This window comes from Bactrocera neohumeralis, chromosome 3, assembly GCF_024586455.1.
Source record: "Bactrocera neohumeralis isolate Rockhampton chromosome 3, APGP_CSIRO_Bneo_wtdbg2-racon-allhic-juicebox.fasta_v2, whole genome shotgun sequence".
Lineage (NCBI taxonomy): Eukaryota > Metazoa > Arthropoda > Insecta > Diptera > Tephritidae > Bactrocera > Bactrocera neohumeralis.
The window spans coordinates 68,724,780-68,751,077 of NC_065920.1; the positions used below are offsets into that span (position 1 = coordinate 68,724,780).

At 35.1% G+C, this 26,298-nt stretch overlaps 1 protein-coding gene and 1 long non-coding RNA gene across 2 annotated transcripts in view; one reads left to right on the forward strand and one right to left on the reverse strand.

The window, feature by feature from the left end:
• The first annotated feature begins 1,326 nt into the window (after positions 1-1,326).
• Positions 1,327-2,037, forward strand: LOC126752100 (uncharacterized). The gene is made up of 3 exons (XR_007665958.1): positions 1,327-1,457; positions 1,515-1,718; positions 1,794-2,037. It is a non-coding gene; the product is annotated as an uncharacterized LOC126752100 (long non-coding RNA).
• A 93-nt stretch (positions 2,038-2,130) lies between these two features.
• The window catches only part of LOC126752098 (myosin-VIIa), a 67,206-nt gene continuing 43,038 nt past the window's right edge, over positions 2,131-26,298 (reverse strand). The window contains exons 3-13 of the mRNA XM_050462662.1: positions 22,754-22,868; positions 12,814-13,074; positions 12,395-12,744; positions 12,131-12,331; positions 8,448-10,533; positions 8,082-8,390; positions 6,566-8,016; positions 5,157-6,506; positions 4,940-5,086; positions 3,501-3,621; positions 2,131-3,427 (exon numbers count right to left, since the gene is read on the reverse strand). Of these exons, the coding sequence (XP_050318619.1) occupies positions 3,221-3,427; positions 3,501-3,621; positions 4,940-5,086; positions 5,157-6,506; positions 6,566-8,016; positions 8,082-8,390; positions 8,448-10,533; positions 12,131-12,331; positions 12,395-12,744; positions 12,814-13,074; positions 22,754-22,771 (6,501 nt within the window). The 5' untranslated portion in view covers positions 22,772-22,868 and the 3' untranslated portion in view covers positions 2,131-3,220. The remainder of the gene's footprint in view (positions 3,428-3,500; positions 3,622-4,939; positions 5,087-5,156; positions 6,507-6,565; positions 8,017-8,081; positions 8,391-8,447; positions 10,534-12,130; positions 12,332-12,394; positions 12,745-12,813; positions 13,075-22,753; positions 22,869-26,298) is intronic.

The following is a 26,298-nucleotide window of genomic DNA, read 5'->3' on the forward strand; positions in this document are numbered from 1 at the left end:
CTTTTTCTCAAACTTCTGTCATGAAAATAAAGCTGTTAATGGTTCTGTAAAAAATTGCATCGCAGGGGAAATCTTTGCAACAGAAGATTAAAAAATAATTTCGGGTTGAGTTTGATAACATAACTCTTAAAAAGGATCGACTACTGGAGAATCTAAATTTCTTGGATCACTTACGTTTAATCCGCTTGATATTTGGCAACTGCTAGGCGTCATAATACACATTCCTAGACATGGATTATGGAGACAAGATGTTTTGTAGATAATTTGAAGTAGTTTTTGTTGTTATAAATGGTCGAAGTTTTCAGTAATAACGTTGCTATGAACATAATTCATTCTGGCCTAAATATGTCAACTTTTACTTCCAAAGTCACACCATCAATATCCATTTGGGGAGCCACGGTTCTAGAGCATTCAATTGCATCTGCAATTTTCTGTAAGCAATATGAGGGTTGCCACTTGGTGCTAGCAGTGCAGTATCATCAGAATACGTTGCCTTCATTGTGGAGTCAGAGTTGACCACTGGAAGGTCTGCAGTATAAAGAATGTAGAGCACAGGGGCGAGTACACTGCCTTGGGGCACGCCAGCATGAACAGGTCTCAAATCCGACTCAGCATTACGGCAACTAACGTAGAACGTCCGATTGTGCAGCAAATCATAAGGCATTGATGGTTTTTCCCTTAATTTGAATAGTAGGCCTAGATGCCAAACTTTGTCAAATGCTTGGCGGACATCAGGGAACACAACGGAGCAGTATACATATATTAGTCTAAAACACGGCTAAGCTAATAGCTAAATCATGGACAAATAAAACGCATTTAGCTTATTTCACATTTTCGCTTAAATATGAATTATGTTGGCAACGCGGGCAATAGCAATCAGCTGATATTCAATTTATTGCGACGGAATATTTGACATGGAGAAAAGGTAAATTTGAATTTTTAAATTTGTAAACAGACTTTTCACAAACTAAATAATTATTTATTTTGTTTATCTACAGCTAAAGAAAAGTTTGGACAATATTCCTGAAGTGCTACAACGAGAGGAAGGATGAGTTCCTGCATGCGCGCAAGAAAAAGTTCGCCTATAAAAACGTCTTGGAGGACATCATATTTCAAGAATTTACGATAAGAATATTTTCAGGCGAATGTGTAAATATTTATAAACATTTGTTTCCACAGGATACAACGGTGAATGCGGCTGCGCTTATAGCAAAAATGCGAACGCTTTTCAAGGCGTATCAAACAACGACAAATCATGTAGTCCTTTGTGACGCCATTGAAATGGAATTCCCCTGTTCGGTCTTATAGATTGGCGAAGTGCTTTGTAGCCAATACATAGTTACACAGACCATACATGTCGGAAATGGACGAAATTTTTGGCAAAGGTTGCTTAGTGTCCAACAACCACACCATAAACATTGGAACTGATCCTCAAGAAGCATTGATTGAATCAAGTGGTTAGTTCAAATTTAATTTTTCTTTATTGAATTCGCTTTTTCATTATTTTTAAACAGTGAATCATTTTTTTAAAGAGTCAACTGATTTTGAAGCAATACTCGACAATATGCCAAGGTCTTCTAGACAGTGCCGGTCTGCACTAAATCGTAGCATGTGCACACGAACTGAAGTGTATACACAAGAGCCGAACGCAGCAAATGCTACTCCATATCCCCGTTATTGGAAAAGCGCTAGAGAACGATATTTTGAAGAAAAAAGCAGTATGTTATGAATAAAAAATAGCAAAATTAATTGATTTCATAACGACCCTTGTTGACCCTTTTAAAACTCTACAGTGATGATATGATTCGGGTTCCCCACAATAAATGTCAATAAACTTTTTATCAGCATCGACAATGGCCTGTAGCACCAATAACACCTGGTATATAGCTTATGATAAGCCAATATAATTATGTTGGCTAAGTCTTTCATACAAAATAAGCTCATATTATCTGTATATACCACAGTTTTATTTGAACTCATAAACTCGTTATTGGATTTTTTTTGGCTCAACCTTCTATTTATATTCATCTAAGGATTGCCCCTCTCAACAAAATTTCCCAAAATTTTTTTTAGCACAAATTCTTTTACAACACCAAAAAACGGTTTTTTTTAAAGTATAAAAGATCCCGCTTTACATTTTCCAATAATTTTGCATCATTTATTCAATAAAAAATATACACATTTAAGTACATTTCCACATACACAAAAAAGAAAAAGAAAGTTCAGTACAATTTTCATTTGTATGCATAGCTTTCACGCGCTTCTCGCTTAAATATTGTTAAAATATTTATTTTTTTTTTAATAATATATAAGCATATATATAATTCGGAAATTTATTACAGAGCTACATATATTGGTAATATTACATAATTTTATTGCATTTCAAAGTGAGTTCTGCATTTGGGCACATATTATTTTCGGTAATATGTAAATATTTTCAATAATTTGCCTTTAAGTTGTTGTAGTTAAGTGAACTTTGGATTTTTCTTTCTTCTTCTTGCATAAAATTAAATGCGCAGTTATAGATTTAGATATACATATACTAGTAAGTATATACTTACGAATATATGCATATGTGTGTTTTAGTATCTGGCTAAACAATTTTTTTATAAATAATATAATTCTAGAACTAATTATTGTGTGTCTTTTAGCATTACAATTTAATAAATATATATTTTTTAATGAATAGTAAGTCAGAAAAAATTCAAATTATAAAAATATGTGTAAAAATTAGAAACAATTACATAATTAAAAAATTAATATAAAAATAGTTAAATAAAAAAATATTTAAAAAAGTAAAAAAAAATTAAAAAAGAACTTTTAATTATAAAAAAATAAAAAAAAATAATGTAATTAAAAGAGTTTTAATTATAAAAATTAAAAAGAAAATATTAAAAAAATTAAACATCGGATTTTTATCAGCAAAAATTATAAATAAAAATTTCAAATATTAATTACTATATTTCAAAACAAACAGTACATGTGTAGTAAGCTGCGCATGCGCATATCAACTTAAACGTAAATACTAACAAATTGCTATTTCATACATTCAAAATTGTTTCAAATGGTATCCAGCTATTAAATACAGCTAAACTTCTTTTCGATATTTACTACAGTAGCCATTTTTTTCTAAGAAATTTATAATTTAACTTCTTTATTTTTTCATAATTTTTCACCATTTTTCACTAAATGCTAGTTAATAACTTAATATTGCTTATAATTAATTTGCTCGTATAGTGCGATTTTTGTTCATATTCGTTAACATAAGTGATATATATGATGTCAATAAATCATCCATTTTGTAGCCCAACGATGTCTCACATAGCAACTTGGAGCCACGCACCAAATTGCCGATGGTCATATGGAAGTAGGTGTTGCCGGAGGACCAATTGGAAATGCGCGTAAATGGATGTGTGATTAAAATGTCCTAAAATAGTAAGAAAATTAAAAAAAAATTATTAAAAAAAATGTATACTTCTAGTGAAAAATGTATATACTACCTTGGTGACTGGATGTATAAGACTGACGCCATGCTTGTTGATTGCAATGAGCAACATTTCCGGGTAATTCGGCTCAGTCGTTTGTTTGACCTCGAAGAAGGCGGAGCCGAATGTGGGCCATCTATAGAAATGGTGAAAATTATGAGAAAAATAAGTATTAAAAAAAAAAAAATTTTACATCATAAATTTTTTGTATCACATCACCTAAATAAATCACATCTCATATACAGATCTATCAATAATGTGTATACTGATTGCGTTTTATATACATAATTAGTTCATTTATAATATTTTCTACATCATGTAACATCACATCATATTATGATTTATGATGACATGAGCATTTTATTATATTCACATCCTATTATTTATATCTTTTACAACTTAAAATATTTTTTGTCACCGTGTGATGTCACATCACATCGATGAAGTTCACATCACATCACGGTTTTTTCCATTAGTGTATTTATCTTGACGATATAGCAAAAGAAATTAAAATAAAAAGTTACAGCATACATTTATATGACTAAATCACATCACATCAACAGACCTATGAATCACTTGTATGTGGATTTTTTTTTGTTCGTTATTACTATTTCCTTGTAACATCGTTTATACGAAGCTTTTAACAATTTAAACCATTTTTTGACATCATGTGATGTGACATCGATCTAGCTCTCATCACATCATAACATTATAGTTGTTTTCATTAATTATATCAATTCATTCATAAAATATTCAACGTTTGACATCACTTCATATCATATGCAAATAGCAATTTCCTTTAAACATCGTTTATACGAAGCATTTAACAATTTAATTTTTTTTTTGCATCATGTGATGTCACATCACATCATAATATTATAGTTCTTCTCACTAGTTTATTATAACATTTGTATTCTATAATATAAAAAAAGAACAAAATAATCACTCTAAAAAATATCACGTCCCAATATCACATCATATCGACGCCAAGCTCACACTGCAATTCAATACGATTTTACAACGATAAAATCTATAATGTCTGTTAACTAGCGAATATCAATGATGTGATATGAACATCATCCCCCCGATATAATCTCTCACTCATCACTCATTTATGTCACATCTCTACAGCAGTTGTATTTTACTATCAGATCATATAGTAATGTAGGTCCCATGATGAGACCATCTCTTATCCGAAAGCAATAAGACAACGTGCTATAAAATTCTAATAAAATCACATCACATCAGGCCCTTAGCACATTATATCGCCTCGATTGTTGCCATTATTGTTTTAGTGGCAAAAATATTCGATGTTATTATAAAATAAATCATTTGAAAGGGTTGCCACATCATATTACCTATCACACAGGTTCATTTCTTATTTAACATTTTCACATATCACTATGATGTGATCATACGCCTAAATCATATGATCTCTTCTCTGCAATACACACCTGTAAACGATCTTTAAAAATGCCACTTTGGCATCCTCCGAGCTCATGCCACCATCCTGATTGTATGAAGCTACAATGGCGCGCTTCCATTCGCTGGTGCTTTGCATCTTCATAATATCGGAGGGTATCAGTTCGCGCAGCATTTGTCTATGAAAAAATAAAATAAAATGAATACAAATTTCCACCTTACTACGCGCAGCACAAGAGGAAAACTCACGGTATGGCCTGCAACTCCTGCTTGTTCTCGCCGTAGCGCACGCGATACACCAGCGCTGCCAGTTTGGCCGCCTCCTCGCGCGAGCACTTATGATAGCCGCGCAACAATTTCGGCAACTCTTGATGATAGTGGAATATCAGATCGGCATTGCGATCTTTACCCGGCACCGTATTCGTCCACAACTTCTTCATGAAGAACACTTGATAGGTGAATTGCGGATTTGAGCCATCGCGTATGGGACGCGCCTTTTTAATCCAATCAGTCAGATGACGTACAAAGTCAAAGAAGAAATCACCCTCCGGTACGGAGATCACTTTATCGGCGATCTTGACGAACAGCGAGAAACCCTCACTGGTGCGCAATGACAGACGCTGCGAGATGTTGTGGCAGAAATCTTTTGCACGTGTCGAAGAGTCCACCTCGAATGCTTCGTCCGTGTCGTCGGGGAAGTAGACTTTATGGAAAATTTGTGTAGTTTTGTGTTGTATCGCTTCGACTTCTACCTGATGTGGCGGATACTTGCGCTGGCCATTACGTATTGTCTTCTGCAAACGATGCATCGAGTCCTGTGAGATGGGATGTCGACGCGTGCGCAAGAACATCATCAACTCTTTGAGCAAACCTTGCGAGCAGGCGAAGAGTCCGGTAGCCAGCCACATCAATTCCCAGCCACGTTCCTCTGAGACACGATTACGATTGTCCGTTAACTGTTTCATGATTTGACAATAGATTTCATCACGTAAAATTTCATGTTTGAGCGGTCCATCGAAAATGTGATCGGTTATTTCATTGCCCATACGTGGACGCTTCGATGGCAGATCGCCCATATACTTCAGTATGGCAGCGAATGCAAAGCAGGCCTCCTCGGCGAGCTCCTCTTTGCTCTGCAACTTGCGCAGCAGCGGCGCCTTAATGGGATCACGTGAGTAACGCCAGATTTCATCGGCGCGCTTCGAGCTGAGCGTCAATGTCTTGGACATTGTGCGCTTCGGCGGCAAACGGAAATGATCCAGCGCATATTCCATTAACGTGTGCGGACGATCACGCGGCTCGGGCGCGCCATTCGAAACCATACTTAGGCGGCGTCCATGATGTGCCTCTTCGATGTTGAACAATGCCAAGATGTCCTGTGGCGGCTTTGTGAGCGTGGGCAGCACATAAACAGTCTCCGCAGGGAAATCGCCACGTTCTTGTGTGCGTTCGCAACGTCCAATGCACCAGCCATTGTTTAGTACCGACTCACCGCAAGACTCGTCCTCGAGTATGATGAGATCCCCTTTGAGGAAGGAGAGGAAGCTCGAACCGTCTGAAGGCGCGCGATAATCCTGTATGGCGATCACATAGCGCGAACTGTAATAGTATACATTGAATTAATACCAGTTATTATTGACTTACAAGCCCGCACTTACCGTTTCTTCAGCCCATCCAGGAAGTACACCACCAAATCTCTTATGTCCTCCGCGTTCGGGCTCTGGAAGGTGAACTCCTCACCGCGAACGGTGGACAAACTGAACGTTTGCGTGAACACTTTATTTGTCTTTTGGCTGGAGACGGCGGTGATTTCCGGGAAGCTCAGCTCCAACAGCACCTGCTCCTGATCATCCACTACGTATACACCCGTCCAATTTACTGCTATTATGACATCGTTTTTCGGCAAATTCGGACCTGAGTTGCGATAAGCTTCGTAGAAGCGCGAGAAGAGCAGTGGCCACTTTAGCTTCGCATAACTAACAATGTCCTCTTTGATCTTTAAGGCCGCGACTTTATCTCGCACGTAGTAAGACTTTTTATAAGCTTGCAGTACCAATGCAGCCCAGCGCTCAATAGCCTTCTCTACGCCGGTCAAACAGAAGTCGGGTATAAAGTTGGGCAGCAGCGTGAATAGACGCTCCATGGACATATCCGTGCCATATTCGATGAAGTACTGCTGCGCCGCAATCATTGCCAAATCATCCTCCTTGTCACAGCGATACTCGCCGAACTTAACGCCGCGCACCACTTGCTGATAAATGAGGTTCGTTGCGACTTGATCGTGTGTGGGATCATGCCAGGGTGCAAAGATCTCCTTGCGGAAGAAGAGACGCCATGGCGCATTGCGCTCTTGTGCGCCCTGTTCTTTTGCGTACTGTTCGCACTGCGATATGGCGTCCATGACATGATCGCCGCCGCTACCCAACGATGAGACTTTATCGAAGAGCGCAATGTAGAGCGAGAAGCCAAATTGATCTTTCAGCGTGATCTTATCTGAGAGCTGATTGCATAGCTCACGCGCTGTGGTAGCGGAGTCGGCTAGCAGCGTTTTCGTATTACCATCCATGAAAGTAATGGGTAGCATGATAGGCTTCTTCGACTTTGTGGCCTGCAACTCCAACCAAGAAGGCGGTTGATTGCGCGTGCCGTTATTAAATGTGCGCTTCAACCGCTCTTCACAGTATGGTGCATAACCGGGCGGACCTTCACGTATGAAGGCGCGCAAGTAGTTGACGAACTTTTCTGATGGCGCAAAGCAGCCGACACATAGAGAGAGCAGTATCCAGCCGCGCGCATGCGAGGATTTGAGCGGATTATTGGTTAGTTGTTTGCATATTTGACAGTAGATTTCATCGCGCAGCTCGGCGCGCAATATGCCATGGCCTATAATGAAATGCAATTTCTCCAAGTTCGAGGTGGGGCGCGATTGCAGCCAAGATTGGTAGCTGTCCGCGGTGTACTCCTCGTCTTGTAGGCGGCGACGTACATCTTCGCCGAGTTTATTTTTACGCTTCAGCGTTAGCGAAACGAGTTTGTGGCGTATTGAGCGCGGCTTCTGTTTAAGGAACGCTTCCGGGTCGAGACCCATGAGCTGTGCTTCCTGGAATTCCTGCGCGCGGGAAAGGGATTTGAGAATAAATTAGAAAATTTCGAAAATAACATCAGAATACTTACTTTGCTCCTAATGAAGTTACGCCCCAACGTGGCTGTAACCTTCGACATAACGGAAGTGGTGTCCATGCGGTCCATGGTGTGATATTTTGGTTCAGGCATGTCGCCTGTGAAACGCAATATGGTTATCCAGAGCGCTTGTGCCGCCAACTGATCGCCTTGTGTATGCAGTGGCAGTAAAGGATGCTTCAGCGCCTTCTTCGAGTACTGGTGTGTGACGTTGCCTTGGAAGTAGGTAGCAGCGAATTTCTGGAACTTGAACTCAGAAAGATCTTCCTCATCCTCTGAGACATGCAGCGGCCCAATTATGTCCTGTAATGTTGGCATTTTTGTTAGAGAGTAATATTATTTTATTGAAATTTAACGCACCTCATGGTTCATGGAGTTGTTGTGCGGCAGATCGTTGAACACCGACGTTTCGCGGCCGCCATGTGGTGTGGGCGCCTCACTGCTGGAGTCGGGCAAAAAGTCAAACATCGCCTCCACCAACTTGCTATCGTCCACCGGTTCATCTTGCTTGCGCGCCGCATCATTAATGATGTTCTTCTTCACCTCCACACGTCGGCGCTCCTCAATCTCTTTCTCCATTTCGCGACGTTCCAGCTCATGCAAACGATCGCGATAGTGCTGCTCCGCAATCTCACGCGCATGCTTATTACCCTTGTGCATCAGCTCCTGTTCTTCCAGTTTACGCAAGTGTAACACCTCAGCAAATTGCTTATACTCCTCGCGCAGCTTCTGATATTTACGCATAGCAATCATGCGCCGCACATGCGATTGTATCTTAATGATCGCCCACATTTTGTGCCCATACTCGCGGCGCACCAAATAGCCACGGGCATGCGCTTGCAGGCCCACAATGTGACCGCGTAAATGCCGAAAACGATGTGAGAGCACACGTGAACGTATGAGCGCCTGCAGGCGCATATAGCCCACACGCATTTGACGGTAGCGTTGACGCTGCGCATAACCCTTCCAGAAGCGTTGTACCGTGATGACAGCTTCGCGCATACGCAAATAACGACGTCGATACACCCAACCGCGTATGGTGCGTTGTAGTATAAGTATCTTGCGCGTGAGAACGCGATCGCGCTCCTGTTCGAGGAAAAGATCATGTGCATCTTTCAAAAACACCTTTGTGTTGCCTAGCTGGTAGTCCGATTTACCCAACACAGTGGCGCATATGCGCGCGGTGGCCGCGCGGCACTCTGTGCGATGCGCTGGCGGCACGCCGGGTATTAGAAAGCGATAACGCTCAACGAAATCGCGAAAGCCATGGCGTATGGGGTAGCCAGCGCGACGTATACGTATCGTCTCCATCATGCCGGAGTAACGCAGCTGTCGACAACACAAGCCGCGATCGAAAAGCATAGGCTTTTTCAGTTCATTCGGTTTGATGCAACGTATGAAGAATGGTTGACACGTGCTCAATGTTTTCATTAGCGCGTCCAAACTTTTGCGGAACTGTGTCGAGAGTGTGGGTGTGCGTTTGCGCGTCTCAGCGCCCATTTCAATATCCTGATTGAAGATCTGACGCAAAAACTTATTCGAACTCTGGCTGACCAAATGCAATAAATCGGGACTAAATGTATCGCGATTCTTATCGAGAAAACCGCTAGTATCATAGAACACAACGCCGGCAAAATGATTCAAGCCGAAACTGGTATTAATATCCGACTTCGGCTTCAAGTAATTCTTATGTGCGCCATGCGTTTTGTGCAGCTTCGCCAACATCGTGTGATCCGTGCCCTTTGGAAAGCGCGCCTCCTCATCGATCAATGCCATAATATTCAACTGCTTGATGGCTATCAAATCGAGCGCATCCTGATTGTCCACAAACTCAATGTGCTGCCAATTGATAGCCTCGTGATTGTACTCCTCCTGTTCGAGTTTGAAAATATGCTGCACAAAGAATTGTTGCAAATTCTCATTCGCATAGTTTATGCAAAATTGTTCGAAACTATTTTGATCGAAATTTTCGAAACCGAAAATATCCAAGACACCAATAGCATTACGTGATGTGCCGCGCGGCTTGAAGATCGCCGAATTAATTTTGCGCACAATATGCACAAACATTCGTCCATAGATGCCCTTCACGAAGGCGTCACGCACATCCACGGATTGTTCACGTGACAGCGTTGACACTACCGTCTCGCCGTGTGCGAAAAGCGTGCGCCGCGTTAATGCATCGATTAGCGGCTGCATTGGCAGACCGAGTAAGGCAGCAACGCGTTCCACATTAATGTGTTCGGGTATCTCGGTCGCGTCCAGATTATCAACAACAGTCGCTTTATACCTGATATTGCCACAGTGCAGCAGCGCTGCGAGTAATTTGATAATTTCCCAGATTTCCTGATCGGAGAAGAGCAACACCTTCATGGCGGAGCGTATATCTGAGAATTCAGCAGCATCGTCGCGCCCTTCGCAGGTAATACAATCGCCGCCGGTGAGATATCTGTAGGTGAAAAATAATAATTATTAAAGTTGAAGTTGTGTTATGAAAATATTTGAGGTTAGGTTATATTCGTTATGGCTCGTGAGTTGAAGTTTTTAGTGTCAACTATAGACCCATTTTTTGATTAAAGCACTTGAAAGTTATCATCCAGTATCCGTTCGAAACTATTATTGAAATCTCGAGTTGAATAAATTCTACAATTTCGAGTTATGAAATTATGAAGAGAATGCAATATTATCATTTCCCTTGTCTAGGTAAACTCATCAGTAAACACTTCTTTTTTATATCTCAACTTTTATGTCTTCCGTCACAATCAGTCTGAGGTCATCGTTGATTTAGTTAGCAAAGATTTGACTGAAGACGCGATCAAGTATGAAGATAACGCTCTTAATTTAGGTACACAGGTCATCAGATCCATATGATTACAACTGAGTTAAAAGTGTTAACAAATGGGAATGGAAACTGAGCACAAAAACTCGAGTTTATTGCCTATATTTTCATAAACTCGCAGTTTAAGAAAAAATTTTTTCCTCAAACAGGTTTTAAATACTACTTTTTTTTGGGTTTATAGAGATACAACGAGAGTTATATCAAAAACTTGGAATTTAAAATTCAACTTGTTCGACATAAACACGTATTAAATACTATTTGTTGGCGAGTTTATGCTCCATTTTGTGTTTACCATTATTTTTTCTTATGAACTTGAAGTTTAATATATAAACTTTTTCCTTAAACAGGTAATAAACACTAAACTCGGAGCTTAACTAATAAAATTTCCCTTAAACACTATTTTTAGGGCGAGTTTATGTTCCATTTTGGAGTTTATCATTATTTTTTCTTATAAACTCTGAGTTTAATAAATAAATTTTGTCCTTAAAAACGTACTAAACACTAGTTTATTCTCTATTTTTGTGTTATCATTATTTTCCCATAAACTCGGAGTTTAATATATAACTTTTTTTCATTTTGGAGTTTATCATTATTTTTTTATAAACTCCGAGCGTACTAAACACTACTTTTTTAACGAGTTTACTCTATATTTTGATGTTTACTAATATTTTTCCCCATAAATTCGGAGTTGCTATAAAATTTTCCTTTCAATTTTTCGTTTAAACTCTAACTTTTGAACGAGTTTATTCTCCATTTTGGTGTTTACCAATTTTTTTTTATAAACTCGGAGTTTAATATATAACTTTTTATAAACTCGAGTTTAATATATAATTTTTTTCCTTCAACACGAACTAAACACTATTTTTTGGACGAGTTTACTCTCTATTTTGATGTTATCATTATTTTTTCTCATAAACTCGGAGTTTAACTTAAAAATTTTTTCCAACCACAAATTTTTGATCGAGTTTATTTACCATTTTTGTGTTTACCATTATTTTTTTCATAAACTCGGAGTTTAACATATCTATTTTTTCCTTAAACTAGTTTTGAGCAGTGTCTTTTGGGTTTATAGAGATTTAACCACACTTATAGCAAAACCTCGAAGTTTAACATATCTATTTATTCTGTAAACACATATTAATCACCAATTTCTGGGTTTATAATAGACATAACCAAAGTAGAACGTAGAACTCTATTTTTCACTTACTTATAATCGGCAGCATTGCCCAGATCCAAACGCCGTTTCTCCTCCGCCGATAGGCCCGCTAATATACAGTAGAACACATGATAATTACGTTCGCTATGATTTTGCGAAACTATTCGAGATTTCTCCAAGAGATATTGTTCGATTTTGGCGCCTTCGATGACACCACTCGAGCTAAAGTGTATGTCGATATATTTGCCAAAGCTGCAACGAAAAGAAAAGAGTATTACATTTTTTGCAAAAATAATATCTTGAGCACCGACTCACCGTGATGAATTGTCATTGCGCACGGTTTTCGCATTGCCGAATGCTTCGAGTATCGGATTCGCTTCGAGTATTTGCTGTTCGATCCACGAGTGTTTGCCACTAATTGCCGCCAAGTATTGTAATATCAATTTTGTACTTTCCGTCTTGCCAGCGCCTGATTCGCCCGATATGACTATGCACTGATCCTGACGATAACGTTTCATATGCGCATACGCATTGTCACCGATGGCAAATATATGCGGTGGCAATTCACCGATTTTACGCTCCTTATACAATTTGATTTGATCGGCAGTGTAGATGGGTAGTATTTGATAGGGATTAACAGCGACCAAAATGGAGCCAGTGTAAGTCTGTGTGAGAATTTGAAATTAATAGTAAATTAAATATACTTATTTTAGGTTATATGTGCGCGCACTTACATAGATCAAATTCTCTTTGTAGCGTATGAGTAGATTTCTGAGAATGCCCGCCTCGTGCAGATCACCCAACGATATCATATCCTCCACACCCTGCACCGAGGAGGCATGCATCGCTTTGATGCGCCGTTCGGGCGATAGCCATATTTCATTGCCATCATCGTCGCGTACTTGTATGCGTCTACCTTCGGCCGATATGACACGAGCGCCAATGGCTACATCGAATTCCCTACCCGATGCGGGTTCTATCCAGATGTAGTCACCCTAAGGAAGAGAGAAGAAGTTGAAATTAATATTGGAATAATGATCTTTAAATGTACATATACTATATACACTTTGTTTTTACGAAATTGTTATGTATGGAGGTTCTATAAATATTGAGCGTATGTTTCGGATTAACTTTTCTATAGTTTTTATATTCTTGCAACATGTTGCTACAGAGTGTAATAGTTTCGTTCACCTCACGGTTGTATGTATCACATAAAACTAAGCGCGATAGTTATAGGATATGTATAAATGATCAGGTTGACAAGACGACTTGAAATCCGGGTGACCCTTCGACTAGCCTTAACTCAGGCGACCCTTCAAGCTTCCGGAATACTGCGGTATGTTCGAGGCGGAAGTCTTTGCTGTTGGTAAAGCGGCAGAGATAGCAAGTAAGACAATAATCTCACATTGCATTACGTCAGAAAATGTCTTAAAAAGCAGGGAGCCAATAGGTTAAGCGACTGACGAATAAGTTCTAGAAACACTTAAGTCACTAAAACGATATGCAATGAAATTTCCAAAAGGACTGACAGGCGCCACAGGGCGATATGGAATGCCTTAAGTACATGCAGGATCCCCAATATCATATGCAAAAGCACCTTAGGAAAATTCATTTACTTTTAACTCACGCGTAGCGATCTGCAGACGCAGGAATATGGCCCTTGGGTTCATGTATCCAAGTATTGCGTCTAGAAAGATTGGGATTCTGTATCCATGTATGTCCTTGTAGAGAGGGAAGGACACAATAGATCTCAAATTGCAATGCAGCTCCATTTAAATCTATTCCTTGCTTACTCTTTTAGAAATTAAATATCATAAAGATTTTAAAAACTGATCTTATTGTTATTTTAAGTATAGAAGTTAGTTTTCATGTTTTCATATCGCTTGGTTTTAAATCGTGTTTAGACAGTACTGGAAGTTTCTTAAGGGGAAAGACAAAAATAATATAAAAAATAAAAAAATTAAAAAAAAATTGTTCAGTTCCTCTGAAAAACTATTCAAAAATATAGTCCTGAAGTTCCATTGGTTTACTCTAAATATTTTCGAAGTATTTCTTACCAGAACCACTGCACTTAACTCAGCGGCTGTATATGTAGGTACCAAAACTTTAAGGCTCGTTATAGTTTATAGACAATTTTATACTCAAGTGCGTGATAGAGCGCTTTTCCGAGAAAAATGGCATTTTGACAGTTGTTTAACTATACCGATGTCGAAAAACACAGATAAAAATGGCTCTTTTTACAAAGTCCAGGCCTACATCCCCAATTTTTCGAAATTCTTAAAACCCATCTACTAAGCACTTGATAAAAGCTTCCTGAATAAAAAAAAAATACTTTTCTCGTTTCTGGTAATAGGCCAGGAAGTTTGGTTTCCGCCATTTTTTTTTTTTTTTGACATAACATAATTTTTATTTTGTATAATAATACCTCTTAATATACATATTTAAGTGGAAAAAATTACTTATATTATTCTAGTTTAATAAACTAATTCAATTATCTCCAAAACAAGAACCCCGAAATTCCACATGGTTCAAAAAAGTTATCCAGAAGCACAACTAACTTACTATATTTGTTTTAAAGGCTTATAACGGAAGCAGAAGCATTTTTCCCAAAAGGATTTCTTCTGGTATTTCGACAAATTGACGGATGATCAAAATACAAGGTTAAATTCCCTAAAAGATAATTAAACTGGATAATTAAGGAGTTTGTTGATGTTAATGCTTTCTACAAAAAAAATCCTGGTGGGGAACCGAATTTTTTTCTATCAATGTAGATCCCTTAATATTTCATGCCGTCCTAAAAAATAAGCCAAGAAACCTAAACCAAGGCTATGGCTGGATCCCTTTGCTGATGTGACTCTTTTTAGGGTTAAAGTAGAAGTAAATTGTAGTTTCTTATTACTAACTTTCATACTCTCTTGTTAATAAACAAGGTTAAGAAAGGTTCTGAAGGTTCGACAAACTTTTTTTTTATTTTCATTTAAAAGTCTTTCATGGGTTTTTTTGGACGCAGTCTTTTGTCTTGCAAAGACTTACATATCTATGAAATGGAAATCGAAATAAAAAACCAATCAACTACGAAGCCTATTCTTTTAAATATATATACATATCTTTTTTTGACATCGCTTGCCACATTTTTAAACAATTCTTCCATTTTTATTTTCCAGCTTTTCCAGCTAACTACTAAAACGTTAAATTTTAATCTATCTATAACGTAATTGTTTTCAGAATTTACAGTTGCGCGCCACCGCGCTTAAGCACTCATCGGCTATTGTGTGCGTGTGTGTGCCCGAATGCGTACAACATGTGCCCGGAGGTGGTACATTAACCCTGCCATTAACAAACCAAAGCGGGGACTAAGCAGTCAACCAAGCAGCCCGGTAACCATGCAAACATTGTGATTTAGTTGTTGTGTTTGTTGTTGTTAAACTACAGCTGTTGGCGTTGGGTGCTTGATACTGCATGTTGTTGTAATGCCTATTGGCTTAAGCGTTGCTCTTGTTCTTGTTGGTGTTGATATTGTTAATGTTGATGTGGTTCTTAATGCTACCACTTTTACCACCAAGCAACGCAGCCGCTAGTTATAAGTCAACTGACAACAAACAACAACAACTTTATAACAAGCACTTAGGCTTAGGCTCTCATTAATGCCACGGAGGAGACAGTGAATGATGTTATGCACGTACAAAGAGGATATGTACATGTATACTTTTCACATTGAGTGTACTGAGTAGCCATGGTCTTGAATGTTAAAAAAGATTTATTTTTTATATAATTTTTATATAATTTTAATATTGACTTACTTATAATTATAAATCTTAGACTAAAAAATATATATTTTTTTAAATATTTACTATTTTCAAAACTTTAAATTTTAGTATTAAAAAAAATTATAGTTTTTATGTAATTTTTTTTATTTTTAGATTTAAAAATATATTTTTTTATATTTTTCATATATATTTTTTTTTTAATTTGAAAATTTTCGAAAGTTTAAATATTTTTTGTATGAAAAATAATTTTAATTTTTATGTAAATTTAATTTTTTTTTTAAGTAAATAAATTACCACTGATGAAAAAAATTTCGAACTGTTTTAGTATTAAATATTGTAAATGGTTTAGATTTTATAAAAAAAATATTTATGATGCCTTAATTTGTTTAACTGTAGATGTTAATAATATTTATTTTACAATGAAAAATATTTTACCTCATTTTTTAAGTTTTTTAATATTTTGAAAATTAAACAAAATGTGGCCAAATTTTTTTCGTAGAAACAAACATCTTACACCTTTTTTTATAAAAAGTTGTATAAATTTAAACTTATTAGTAAAAAGTAAAGTAGTTTCCCTTTTTTATTAAAAAAAATTTTATTTTTTGCAAATGCTCTTAATTTTTTTTAAATTTTATTTAGTCAATAAAATCTGATTTTTTTAATATAATATAAAAAAAATATTATTAACTCTATTAATATCTTAACTAAAAATAAAATAAATACATATATACACATACATGCATATGTAAAATAAAAAGCAATTTTAATTTTTAATTTTTGTAAATATATGGCAACCCTTTCTAATTCTAATTTGAATATAAGTTTTGAATTTATGTTTATGATATTAATTTAATTTTTATTTTTCATATAAAAGTTATACAAAGTGATTTTTTAATTTTGATTTTTTTAAAAATAAGTTAACGGTGTGGCAGCCTATAGGATTTTATTTTAAAACGATAAACATAGACATTAAATCGAAAAAATTTAAATTAATTCTTTGCTTCCAATTTAATATTTATCTTTTATATAAAACTTATACAAAGTATTTTTTCAACTAAAAAACATGTGGCAACCCTTCAGTCTTTATTTTAAAACGCTAAACAAAAATAAATATTTAAACCAAGACTTCATATAAAGCATACTGAAATATTTTTTTCAATAAAATAATTAGCACTATGTGGCAACCCTTCAAACACTTGCATTGAAAATGTTAAGTATAAATAAATAATATACATAACTAAAATTGTATCTAAACTTTTAATGAAATTTTTTTTAAATTTTAGAAAAATATCACCCTATGGCAACTCTTAAAAATATATTATGAAACGATAAACATTTTTTTAGTTTTGAAAAGAAAAATTATAACGATTTGCAACCCTTAAAATATTTTTTTGCTTTTTTTTTGTTTTTTAATTATTAACACTATGTGGCAACCCTTCAAACACTTGTATTGAAAATGTTACGTATAAGTAAATAATATAACTAAAATAGTATCTAAAATTTTAATGAAAATTTTTTTTAAATTTGAAAAAAAATATCACCCTATGGCAACTCTTAAAAATATATTATGAAAAGATAAACAGTTTTTAGTTAAAAAAAAAAAAAATTAACGATTTGCAACCCTTAAAATATTTTTATTTTTCAGAAAAATAATTTACGTTAAATGTAAAATATGTATAAGTAAATAATTAAATTAAAATTTTAAATAAAAGTTAATTAAAATATTTTAAACTTTTGTAGTAACAAAATAATCACAATATGGCAACCTTTAAAAACTTATTTTCAAAATACTAAAAACAAATAAATAACCATACTTAAAATGTATATAAAACATACTGCAATTATTTTTAAATTAAAAATAAAGCTTACCATATGGCAACCCTCAGATTGGCTATGGTTATCATACATATAAAGAATAGGCAAAGAAGCGTGTCATAAGAAAGCCAGTTTACCTCTCAAAAAGTAAAAAGAATAAAAGTTAAAAACTCTGGGGATTGTATACGTAAAGAGGAACCCGCGGGGATCTAACATTTTTCGACGAGTTCCATACGATACGGCACCATTTTATAACTGACCTAATTGATTAACGCAATGAAATCGGCATTTATTCCAAACAGTCGATCTATCAATAAACCTAATTCCTTTCGAAGTTAAGAAGTCTGCAGTTAGAATTTTGAAGTGTCTTCGCCAAATACGTGGCTGGGCATGACTAGGCGATCAAAAGATTGAATATTGCATGGAGAATTTGGAGAGTTCGAGCTAATAGATCTCACCGTTTTCTAGAAATTTAAATCAGAATATGTAATATGTGTGGTATCTGAAGGAGGGGGTAATCTGGTGAAAACTAGATTCTCTTACTAAACGGTGAACGCAGGTGCATAAAGTGCCACTAAAAAATTCTTATGCAATACCAACGAAAGCGCGCCAGCCCAACACCCTTTCGTTATATTTTAATTTTTTTTTTATTTTTAATTGTTTTGTTTTTGTCATAAATTTCCTAATACCACCGCGTTTGTTCCAGCGACTTCTAAATACTTCCTATTTGATTTTATTTTGCTACCATTTCACAAACACGTACCATTACGCGCCGCGTTGCTGTTCCTACAGCTTACAGCTTAAGCGCACGACACGCACGCATTGCTGTTGTTGCGCCTGTTGTTATTGCTGTTGGCGCGCAAGAGGAACTCACTTAAGCGTGACGTAGAGCATCCGCTCGCTCCCATTTTTCATGGCGCACTTTGAATTTCATGACTTTTCCACGATATTCAACGATTGCAAGCGGCAGCGCGGCCCAACGCATGACAGCAACGCGCGGTGCGTAAATTTCAAAGCACTGAAATAAAAAAAAAAACATATGTGTTCCCAAGCAAGCCGTTTAGCAGATGTACACGTTTTGATTCATGATTTGTGTTTTGTTTTTGCTGTTTGTTGTAAACGCGGCACTTGATGTTGTACGCGCTGTGTACTTGACAGGGCTGAGAGCGCGGCGCGAACGTTTAACACCCATGACGCGGAGTTGTGCACTTTTTTCCTACTCATTTGATTTATTTTCGTTTTTGCTTCTTATTTTTCCGCATTTCTTCGGTTCATTACGCGCATGTTTTTGTTGTATATTGCTGTTGTTGTTAAGCTCAAACTGTCGCAAATCATCATTTGCAACTATGCAGATGCTCCAGATAGCGCTGTCGTTAGCATATACCATGTGCGTACGCTAATGTTTATACTACACATATATGTATGTGTGCATATAAAGCTTTTTTGTTGTTGTTCTAACTAATACTAGCCATTTCATGACAAGATACTGTCGGTAAATGTCATTACGCTTGCTGTCTCTATTTTATTGGTGTTGTTTTTAGTACTTTGATTGCCATCAAACGTTGTTGCTGTTTTTGTGGTTGTTGTTTTATTAGCCACAGTTGGCATTGCTGCTGGGCGCTGTACATATGCGCGTAGTATGGGTATGGTATGATGTAATAACCGTGACCTGAATCTTATGTCAGGTGTAACGTTCCATGTTTGCGGTCGAAATGGTTTGGTACACCGCGTTGTTGTTGTTGTTGTCAATCACAAAGTTTGTAATTTTATGAACATGACTTCAATGTGGCTTTGCAGCCAGCTATTACGTGGATTAGATATGTACAAATGTATGTCCAATGCACAATTATTGGCATATGTGGTCTGCGCATGCGTAGTTGAATTTGCATATTTCATAACATTGAATAATGTAACAATAACAGTTGAAATTAGCGCGAAATTTTGTGATTTTCATGAAATTTTGGTTGTGTGTAGTTAATTAGAACCCAGTAAAAAATAAAATATCATAAATATATATAAAACATATGTCACGTGGTTATTCAAGTTGCTTTTTCATTGCTTCAATGTTTCTCATTTTTACTCAGTTTTCAATAATTTTTTTTCTAAAAACGTAAAAACGTAGTAAAAAGCTTTACCTTCGACTTTAGTCTGAGCTACAAACTTCAAACCAGATAAGCAAAAAATACTTTTCTCATATTCACATTACGAGTTTTCATATTCAAAACAAAAGCGTAAACATATACATATGTCGATGAACATACATAACGGTACTTACGAAGTTCGATATTGCAATATACCAGATATATTCTGCCCACTTTCAGGTATATATTCTGTATACCTGATATATATACCTATATGTATATCTGATATATACATATATACCTGAAAGTGCACAGTGGCAATTCTGGTATATAACAAGATCGGACTTCGTATGTGCCGTTATGTATGTACATATATTAGAGTTACTACCCTATATCTATATATAATACCATATATATTCTGCCTACTTCCATATTATACTCTGCTCACTTGGTAGTCTCGAAAAACTTTAATTCGAATATATGTAGGACTAGACACAAAAATATAATAATAATTTGTTTTCTTAGAGTTTAGTCTTCTTTAAACTAAATATAAATTTCACAGTCTTATCAGGGAGCGAATCTTGTCTACAGTATGGCCAACATTCTGTAGAGCTTTCATATCAGTTATGCCAGTAGTGGCCAATTGTATACATACTAAACGTTTCATTTTCCACAGCTTCCATATTAATTCAATGGTGATGATCAAACTTGCTCTAGAGCTTTCAGCTAACAAAGCTTTCATATCAATTCTACCAGTAGTGGCCAATTGTATACCAAACGTTTCATTTCACACAGCTTCCATATTAATTCAACAGTGGCGACCGATCTCTGAAGCTTCGTGATGGCCAAACTTGCTCCAGAGCTTTCAACTTACAAAGATTTCCTATCCGCCAGTAGTGACCAATTATATACTAAAACTATCGTGTTACATAGTTTTCATATCAATTCAACAATGATGGCCAAACTTGCTTTAGCGCTTTCAGCTTATAAAGCTTTCATATCAGTTCTAGCAGTAGTGGCCAATTATATACTAAAACTCTCATATCACATATCTTTCATATCAATTAAACAGTGATGGACAAACTTTCTCTGAAGCTCACCTCACCTTATAAAGCCTTCATAAGAGTTCTAGCAGTAGTGACCAACTATATACTAAACCTTTTATATTACAGCGCTTTCATATCTGTTCTAGCAGAAGTGAATAGTCATACTCTAAAGCTTTCATAATTTTTCTTCTGTAGTACCAAACCATGTCTAGGAGCTTTCATATATATTTATAACTTCAAAAGCGCAAAAGCTTTTAAACAGAGGATTTATCATAGTACATATAAAATATTTCCCAAATATATTATTATTATTCCAACAAAAATATTTCACGTTCTGACATACCAATGAATATTGGTTGTTTTATTAGGGGTCTAAGGTCTTTTACCATTGTAGCACAACGTTCTTGTTATTTTTGTTCTAATTTCCAATATGGTATGGTTTTATAGTTATGGACTTCATCCTACAACCCATTTCGTTCTATTTTAATCAAAAAACTATGTATTAGTATTCGTTCGGAATCTTATATCTCACAAAAGAATCATTTGAAAAAACCTTTTCCCTGCTTCAAAACATTACCTCGGATACATATTTTATTGATAAGAAAACTTGTATTCATAATTATATGAAAGCATCCGAAATCAAACTATTGCTACTCAAAGTTCAAACACAGGGTTATTGAAAAATTCTATTATTTGATATACCAAATAGTCACCAACATAATTTTTGCAAATGCCCAGCCTTCAGCCGACTGAGATGGGATATTTTTCACGAGTTACAATTCTCCAACTTAAAAGACATTGGGCAGCTGGTTTGGCAAAAAATTAGAGTTTTTTTACCAAATCCTCTGAATTTCTGGATAAGACTTAATTTTCTTACCACCCGGGGGGCATAATGGGCCTAATGATGGCGTAGATGCGGCCGCTTGTGACTTGACGCTCCTAGTATGTACTCTCTGTTTTTACGAGATTTACTCTTACGTACTTGTTTTATTTTTAATTCGTTCCATTTGGAAGTAATTGATAATACCGTTATTAGTTTTATTATAACTTTTTAGCAGCCATTTCCGTTATTCCTTCTTATATTTATAATCACACCATAGTGCTTTTGGCATTTAAATAACATTTTCGCTGACTTTTCATTGTACGTATATTCTTATACTTAAGCATATGTACTTCTATTAGTGCTAGTGTTCAGCTTAAGTCCAATTGTGTACTTAAAGTATATTTTATTGTTGTAATAAAATAAAAATTGCATAGAAAATGCATGAACGTACTTGTGTCTAACGCAGCAGACTCATTAAAAGCCAGTTAATTTGCCAGCACAAAAGTGCGCATGGCGAATAAATAGATGATAAAAATGGAAATAACAATTAACACAAGAATAATAACAATAGAGAAGAGAATCAGAAAAATAATATGCTATAAATGTAGACAATTATTAAGTATGTGCGGGGAATTAATGCAAAAAAGATGCCAAGTCACGATAAGATACGATGCGCTTTAGTTGCAAGCAGTAGAAGAGCACTACAATTAGAAGCCGTTGCACCATTGTTTACCAACACAAACATGTCTTCATATATTTTTGCAATTATGTGGCAGCCTCGCGTAGCGCTAACAACTTAAAAATGCATTACTTGTGGCATAACAATGAAACATTGCCGCCAATGGCATATGAGCAACCATTACTGAGACGCTTGTAGAACGTGCTGAAGAAATAACTATTCTTCTGCATTTGCATTTAAAATCGTCGGCAGTAATTTGAGAAGATCGTATAACTAAATATATGCTAATAGTGGTAAAATTATTGCTTTGGAAATGATTTTAATGAGACTGTAAGGAAAAATACATGGAAGATGACACTGCGTATGAGTAACTTCTTAAATGTGGGTGTTTGAGGCTTTTGTTTGTATTTATGCCATAGACTTGTATATTATTATAACTTTTGTTTTAAACTTGTGTACTTACTCGTGTTACAATCACCATTTTTGAACTTCATTGACCAATTTTAGCGTAAAAATATTCGAAATTTCTCAAACGAATTGAGGAAATGTTGTATTTTAGTTATAAATGCGACTAGTTGCTGGAAAGAAAGAGAGGAAAATTAGTAAAATATTTAAGGTTATATAATTTTAATTACAGTGGAATTAATTACCTTAATAATAAATAATTATATAAATTTTAAATTAATTTAGTGAGATTATTAATTAGTGACATAAGAAAAAAAAAATTAAAAATTAAATAATAATTACATAAATTATACAAATTTTAAATTAAATTATATTAATTTAATTAATTAGTGATATAATAAAGAGTTATATTCCATGATTTTAACAGCAAAAACATACTTTGACCTAAAAAAGAAATATATTTTTTAAGGTAGCCAGATGTATTTCAATTGACAAAATAAAAAATATTTTAATGTTTTGACAGGTCTTCACAATGTTTCAAAGACACTTATTTTCGCTTTAACAAAAGAATAATATTTTCTGTAGTTACCACCTGACTATAAGTCAAGATAATATTGGAAAAATAATAAATAATTACAATAATATTTTTTAAATAAATTTAAATAATTGATACAATAAAAGTAACATCATTTTAACATCAATAATTTAATAATAATAATATATATTTTAAGGTTGCCAGATGTATTTTATTAAAAAAAATTAAAAATATTTCAAAGCTATAACAGGTTTTAAGATATTGGGAAAACACTTATCGCTTTAACATAAGAATAAATTTTAATGTAGTTGCCACCTGATTATAAATTAATATAATATTTGAAAAATAATAAATAATTATATAGTTTTTATATTAAATTAAATAATTGAGATAATAAAAAATAATATAACATCAATAATAATGTAACAAAAATCATACATTTTTAATGTTGCCAGATGTATTCTATTAAAAACAATAAAACATACATACTTTAAACCTTTGACAGATATTTAGAATATTGCCAAGACATTTATGTTCACTTTAACACAATATAATATTTCTTGTAGTTGCCACCTGACTATAAATTAATATAATATTTGAAAACACTTGGTACTCTAAAATATTGATCCTCCCAGCACAGGGTATGTAAATGTTTCCAAGGCTTCATCTTAACTACACTTGGAAAAGAGCTGCCACACTTATTAAATAGTCAATTAATTTTATACATTAAAAATAATTAGAAAAAATGTCTGTATACTTAAATATAAAAATAGTGTGTTATTGTTAGCAATATTATCACTATTAGAATTTTGGAATTGCCACCTAATTTTAAATATTAAAGGTTTTAGATCAAAAATTATTAACGCATTTTTTTGCTCCAATCAGATGGCTCCAGTGTGCTATTTATACTGACATTCAATTAAAATTATTTTGGAGTGCCCGATAAAGTTTATAAACTATTTAAATTGATACCAATATCACCAGGTGGCAACTCTTTTAAAAAGATTGTCAACTGTAAGCCTTCTGAAACCTCTTTAGCTTGATACCATATTGCAATCATTCGTTTATCTTAAAAACACTAATTTAAACTTACTATTTTTCTATATACATATGTACATACATACATATGTATAGTTTTTATCGTATTCAAGATTTTAAACAACTGGCAACTCTGCTAAAGAAATATATTAAATTCCTTTTTAAATATATTGAAGCCACTTCGATTTAATAATTATAGTTTTTATGCAATCATTAAAAAGATTTTTCCACTTTTCAAACAGGTGGCACCCTTATATTTTTAGATTGTCCAATTATTAGATGAAATTATCAATGCAGTTTAACTTTCAGTATACATTTCTTTTGAACACTGCTAGCGTGACGCAGTTTTGTTGCGTAACATTAATTCGTTGCAGTCGAAAATTATTTCATAATTCAAATCTGCGTTTCCACTTGACAAATTTTCAATTTCATCTAAAAAATATTTATTACCTAATTTTGAACTTATGTAGACTTTATTGAACCATCAGCAACCACACAGTGGCACCCTGTTTCACTCACTTCAAGTTAAGTGCCTGTAATTTGAGTAGAATCGAAGTGCAAACCGGCCTACAAGTTTGCTAATTAATTGTTTTCGTTATTGCTATTCATATTTTATTATTATTGTTGTTATTGTATACAACAGCAACAATGTATGCACATACATATGTACATATGTGTGTGGGTATGTTAACACATTCCACGCTGTCGTAGTTATTATGGTTGCACTTGCTTTAGTCGCTGCTGCTTTTGCTTTTGTTGTTGCATTCGAAAATGCAACGCTCTGTGCTTTTCGCTTTACCTTCGTCGTCGTCATCAGTGTTGTCGGCTACAACGACGCTGCCTTGATTTTGAGGTGAAGTTGAATGAAATTTACGGTAAATTAACTATGCGCCGCGCGGTGCCGCCAATGCTGAGCAGCATAAAGGAAATAGCGACAGTAACAACAACAAACAAACAATAAGAGATGTTGCAGTGGCAGCGTTGCCAGATTGTGCAGGTTTGATTTTCTCGCTTCATGCAGGCCCACAAGCGCATATTGCATGCAACGCGTTCACACAGCTGCAGACGCCACAATTGCAGCCATAATAAATAGGCGGTCATATGTGCGCCAACGTGTGTGTGTGTGTGCATGCGCGGCGGCAAAAATATAGGAAATTATTATGTGACACGCAAACACGTTTGCAATATATACGCTTGCATCGTTTTCTTTGTTTTACTTGATCTTTCTTTGCGCGCCTGCCAGCAGCACTTGCCACATGCGGTGGCAAATGGCGTTTTATTTGCAATGCCAGTGCGTAATATATAATATATAAATATATAATATACATAAATTGCATTTGTATAATACATATTGTATATGTATATATGTATGTACATTTTATACCCAGAACAGGATATATTAAGTTACATACGAAGTTTGTAATTGCAAAAAGGAAATTTCGGAGACCCTATAAAGCCCATATAAGTACAAAAGTTTTTGAGATATCGATTTTAAATTTTGTACACGTCCTTCTCTCCCAAAGTAGCTGACTATTTGTTGGAACCACTGATACCGGACCACTTTACTACATAGCTGCCATACAAAGTGACCTATTAAAATCAAGTCTTTATATGAAAAACTTTTTTATTTAACGAGCTATCTTCATAAAAATTTGCGTAGATTATTACCTATGCTAATGCTATAATCGCTGTAGATATTGTGCAGATCGGACAACTATAACAAATAGCTGCCATACAAACTGAACACTCAAAAACATATTCTTGTATGAAAAACTTTTTTATTTGACGAGATATCTCCACGAAATGCAACACAGATTACTATCAGAGACTATACCACAATTTTCGAACACATTGTTCAGATCGGACAACTATAACATATAGCTGCCATACAAACTGAACACCCAAAATCATCTTCTTGAATGAAAAACTTTTTTATTTGACGAGATTTCTGGACAAAATTTGACACAGATTACTATCCGAGACAATACTACAATTTTATAAAACATTATTCAGATCGGACAACTTTAACA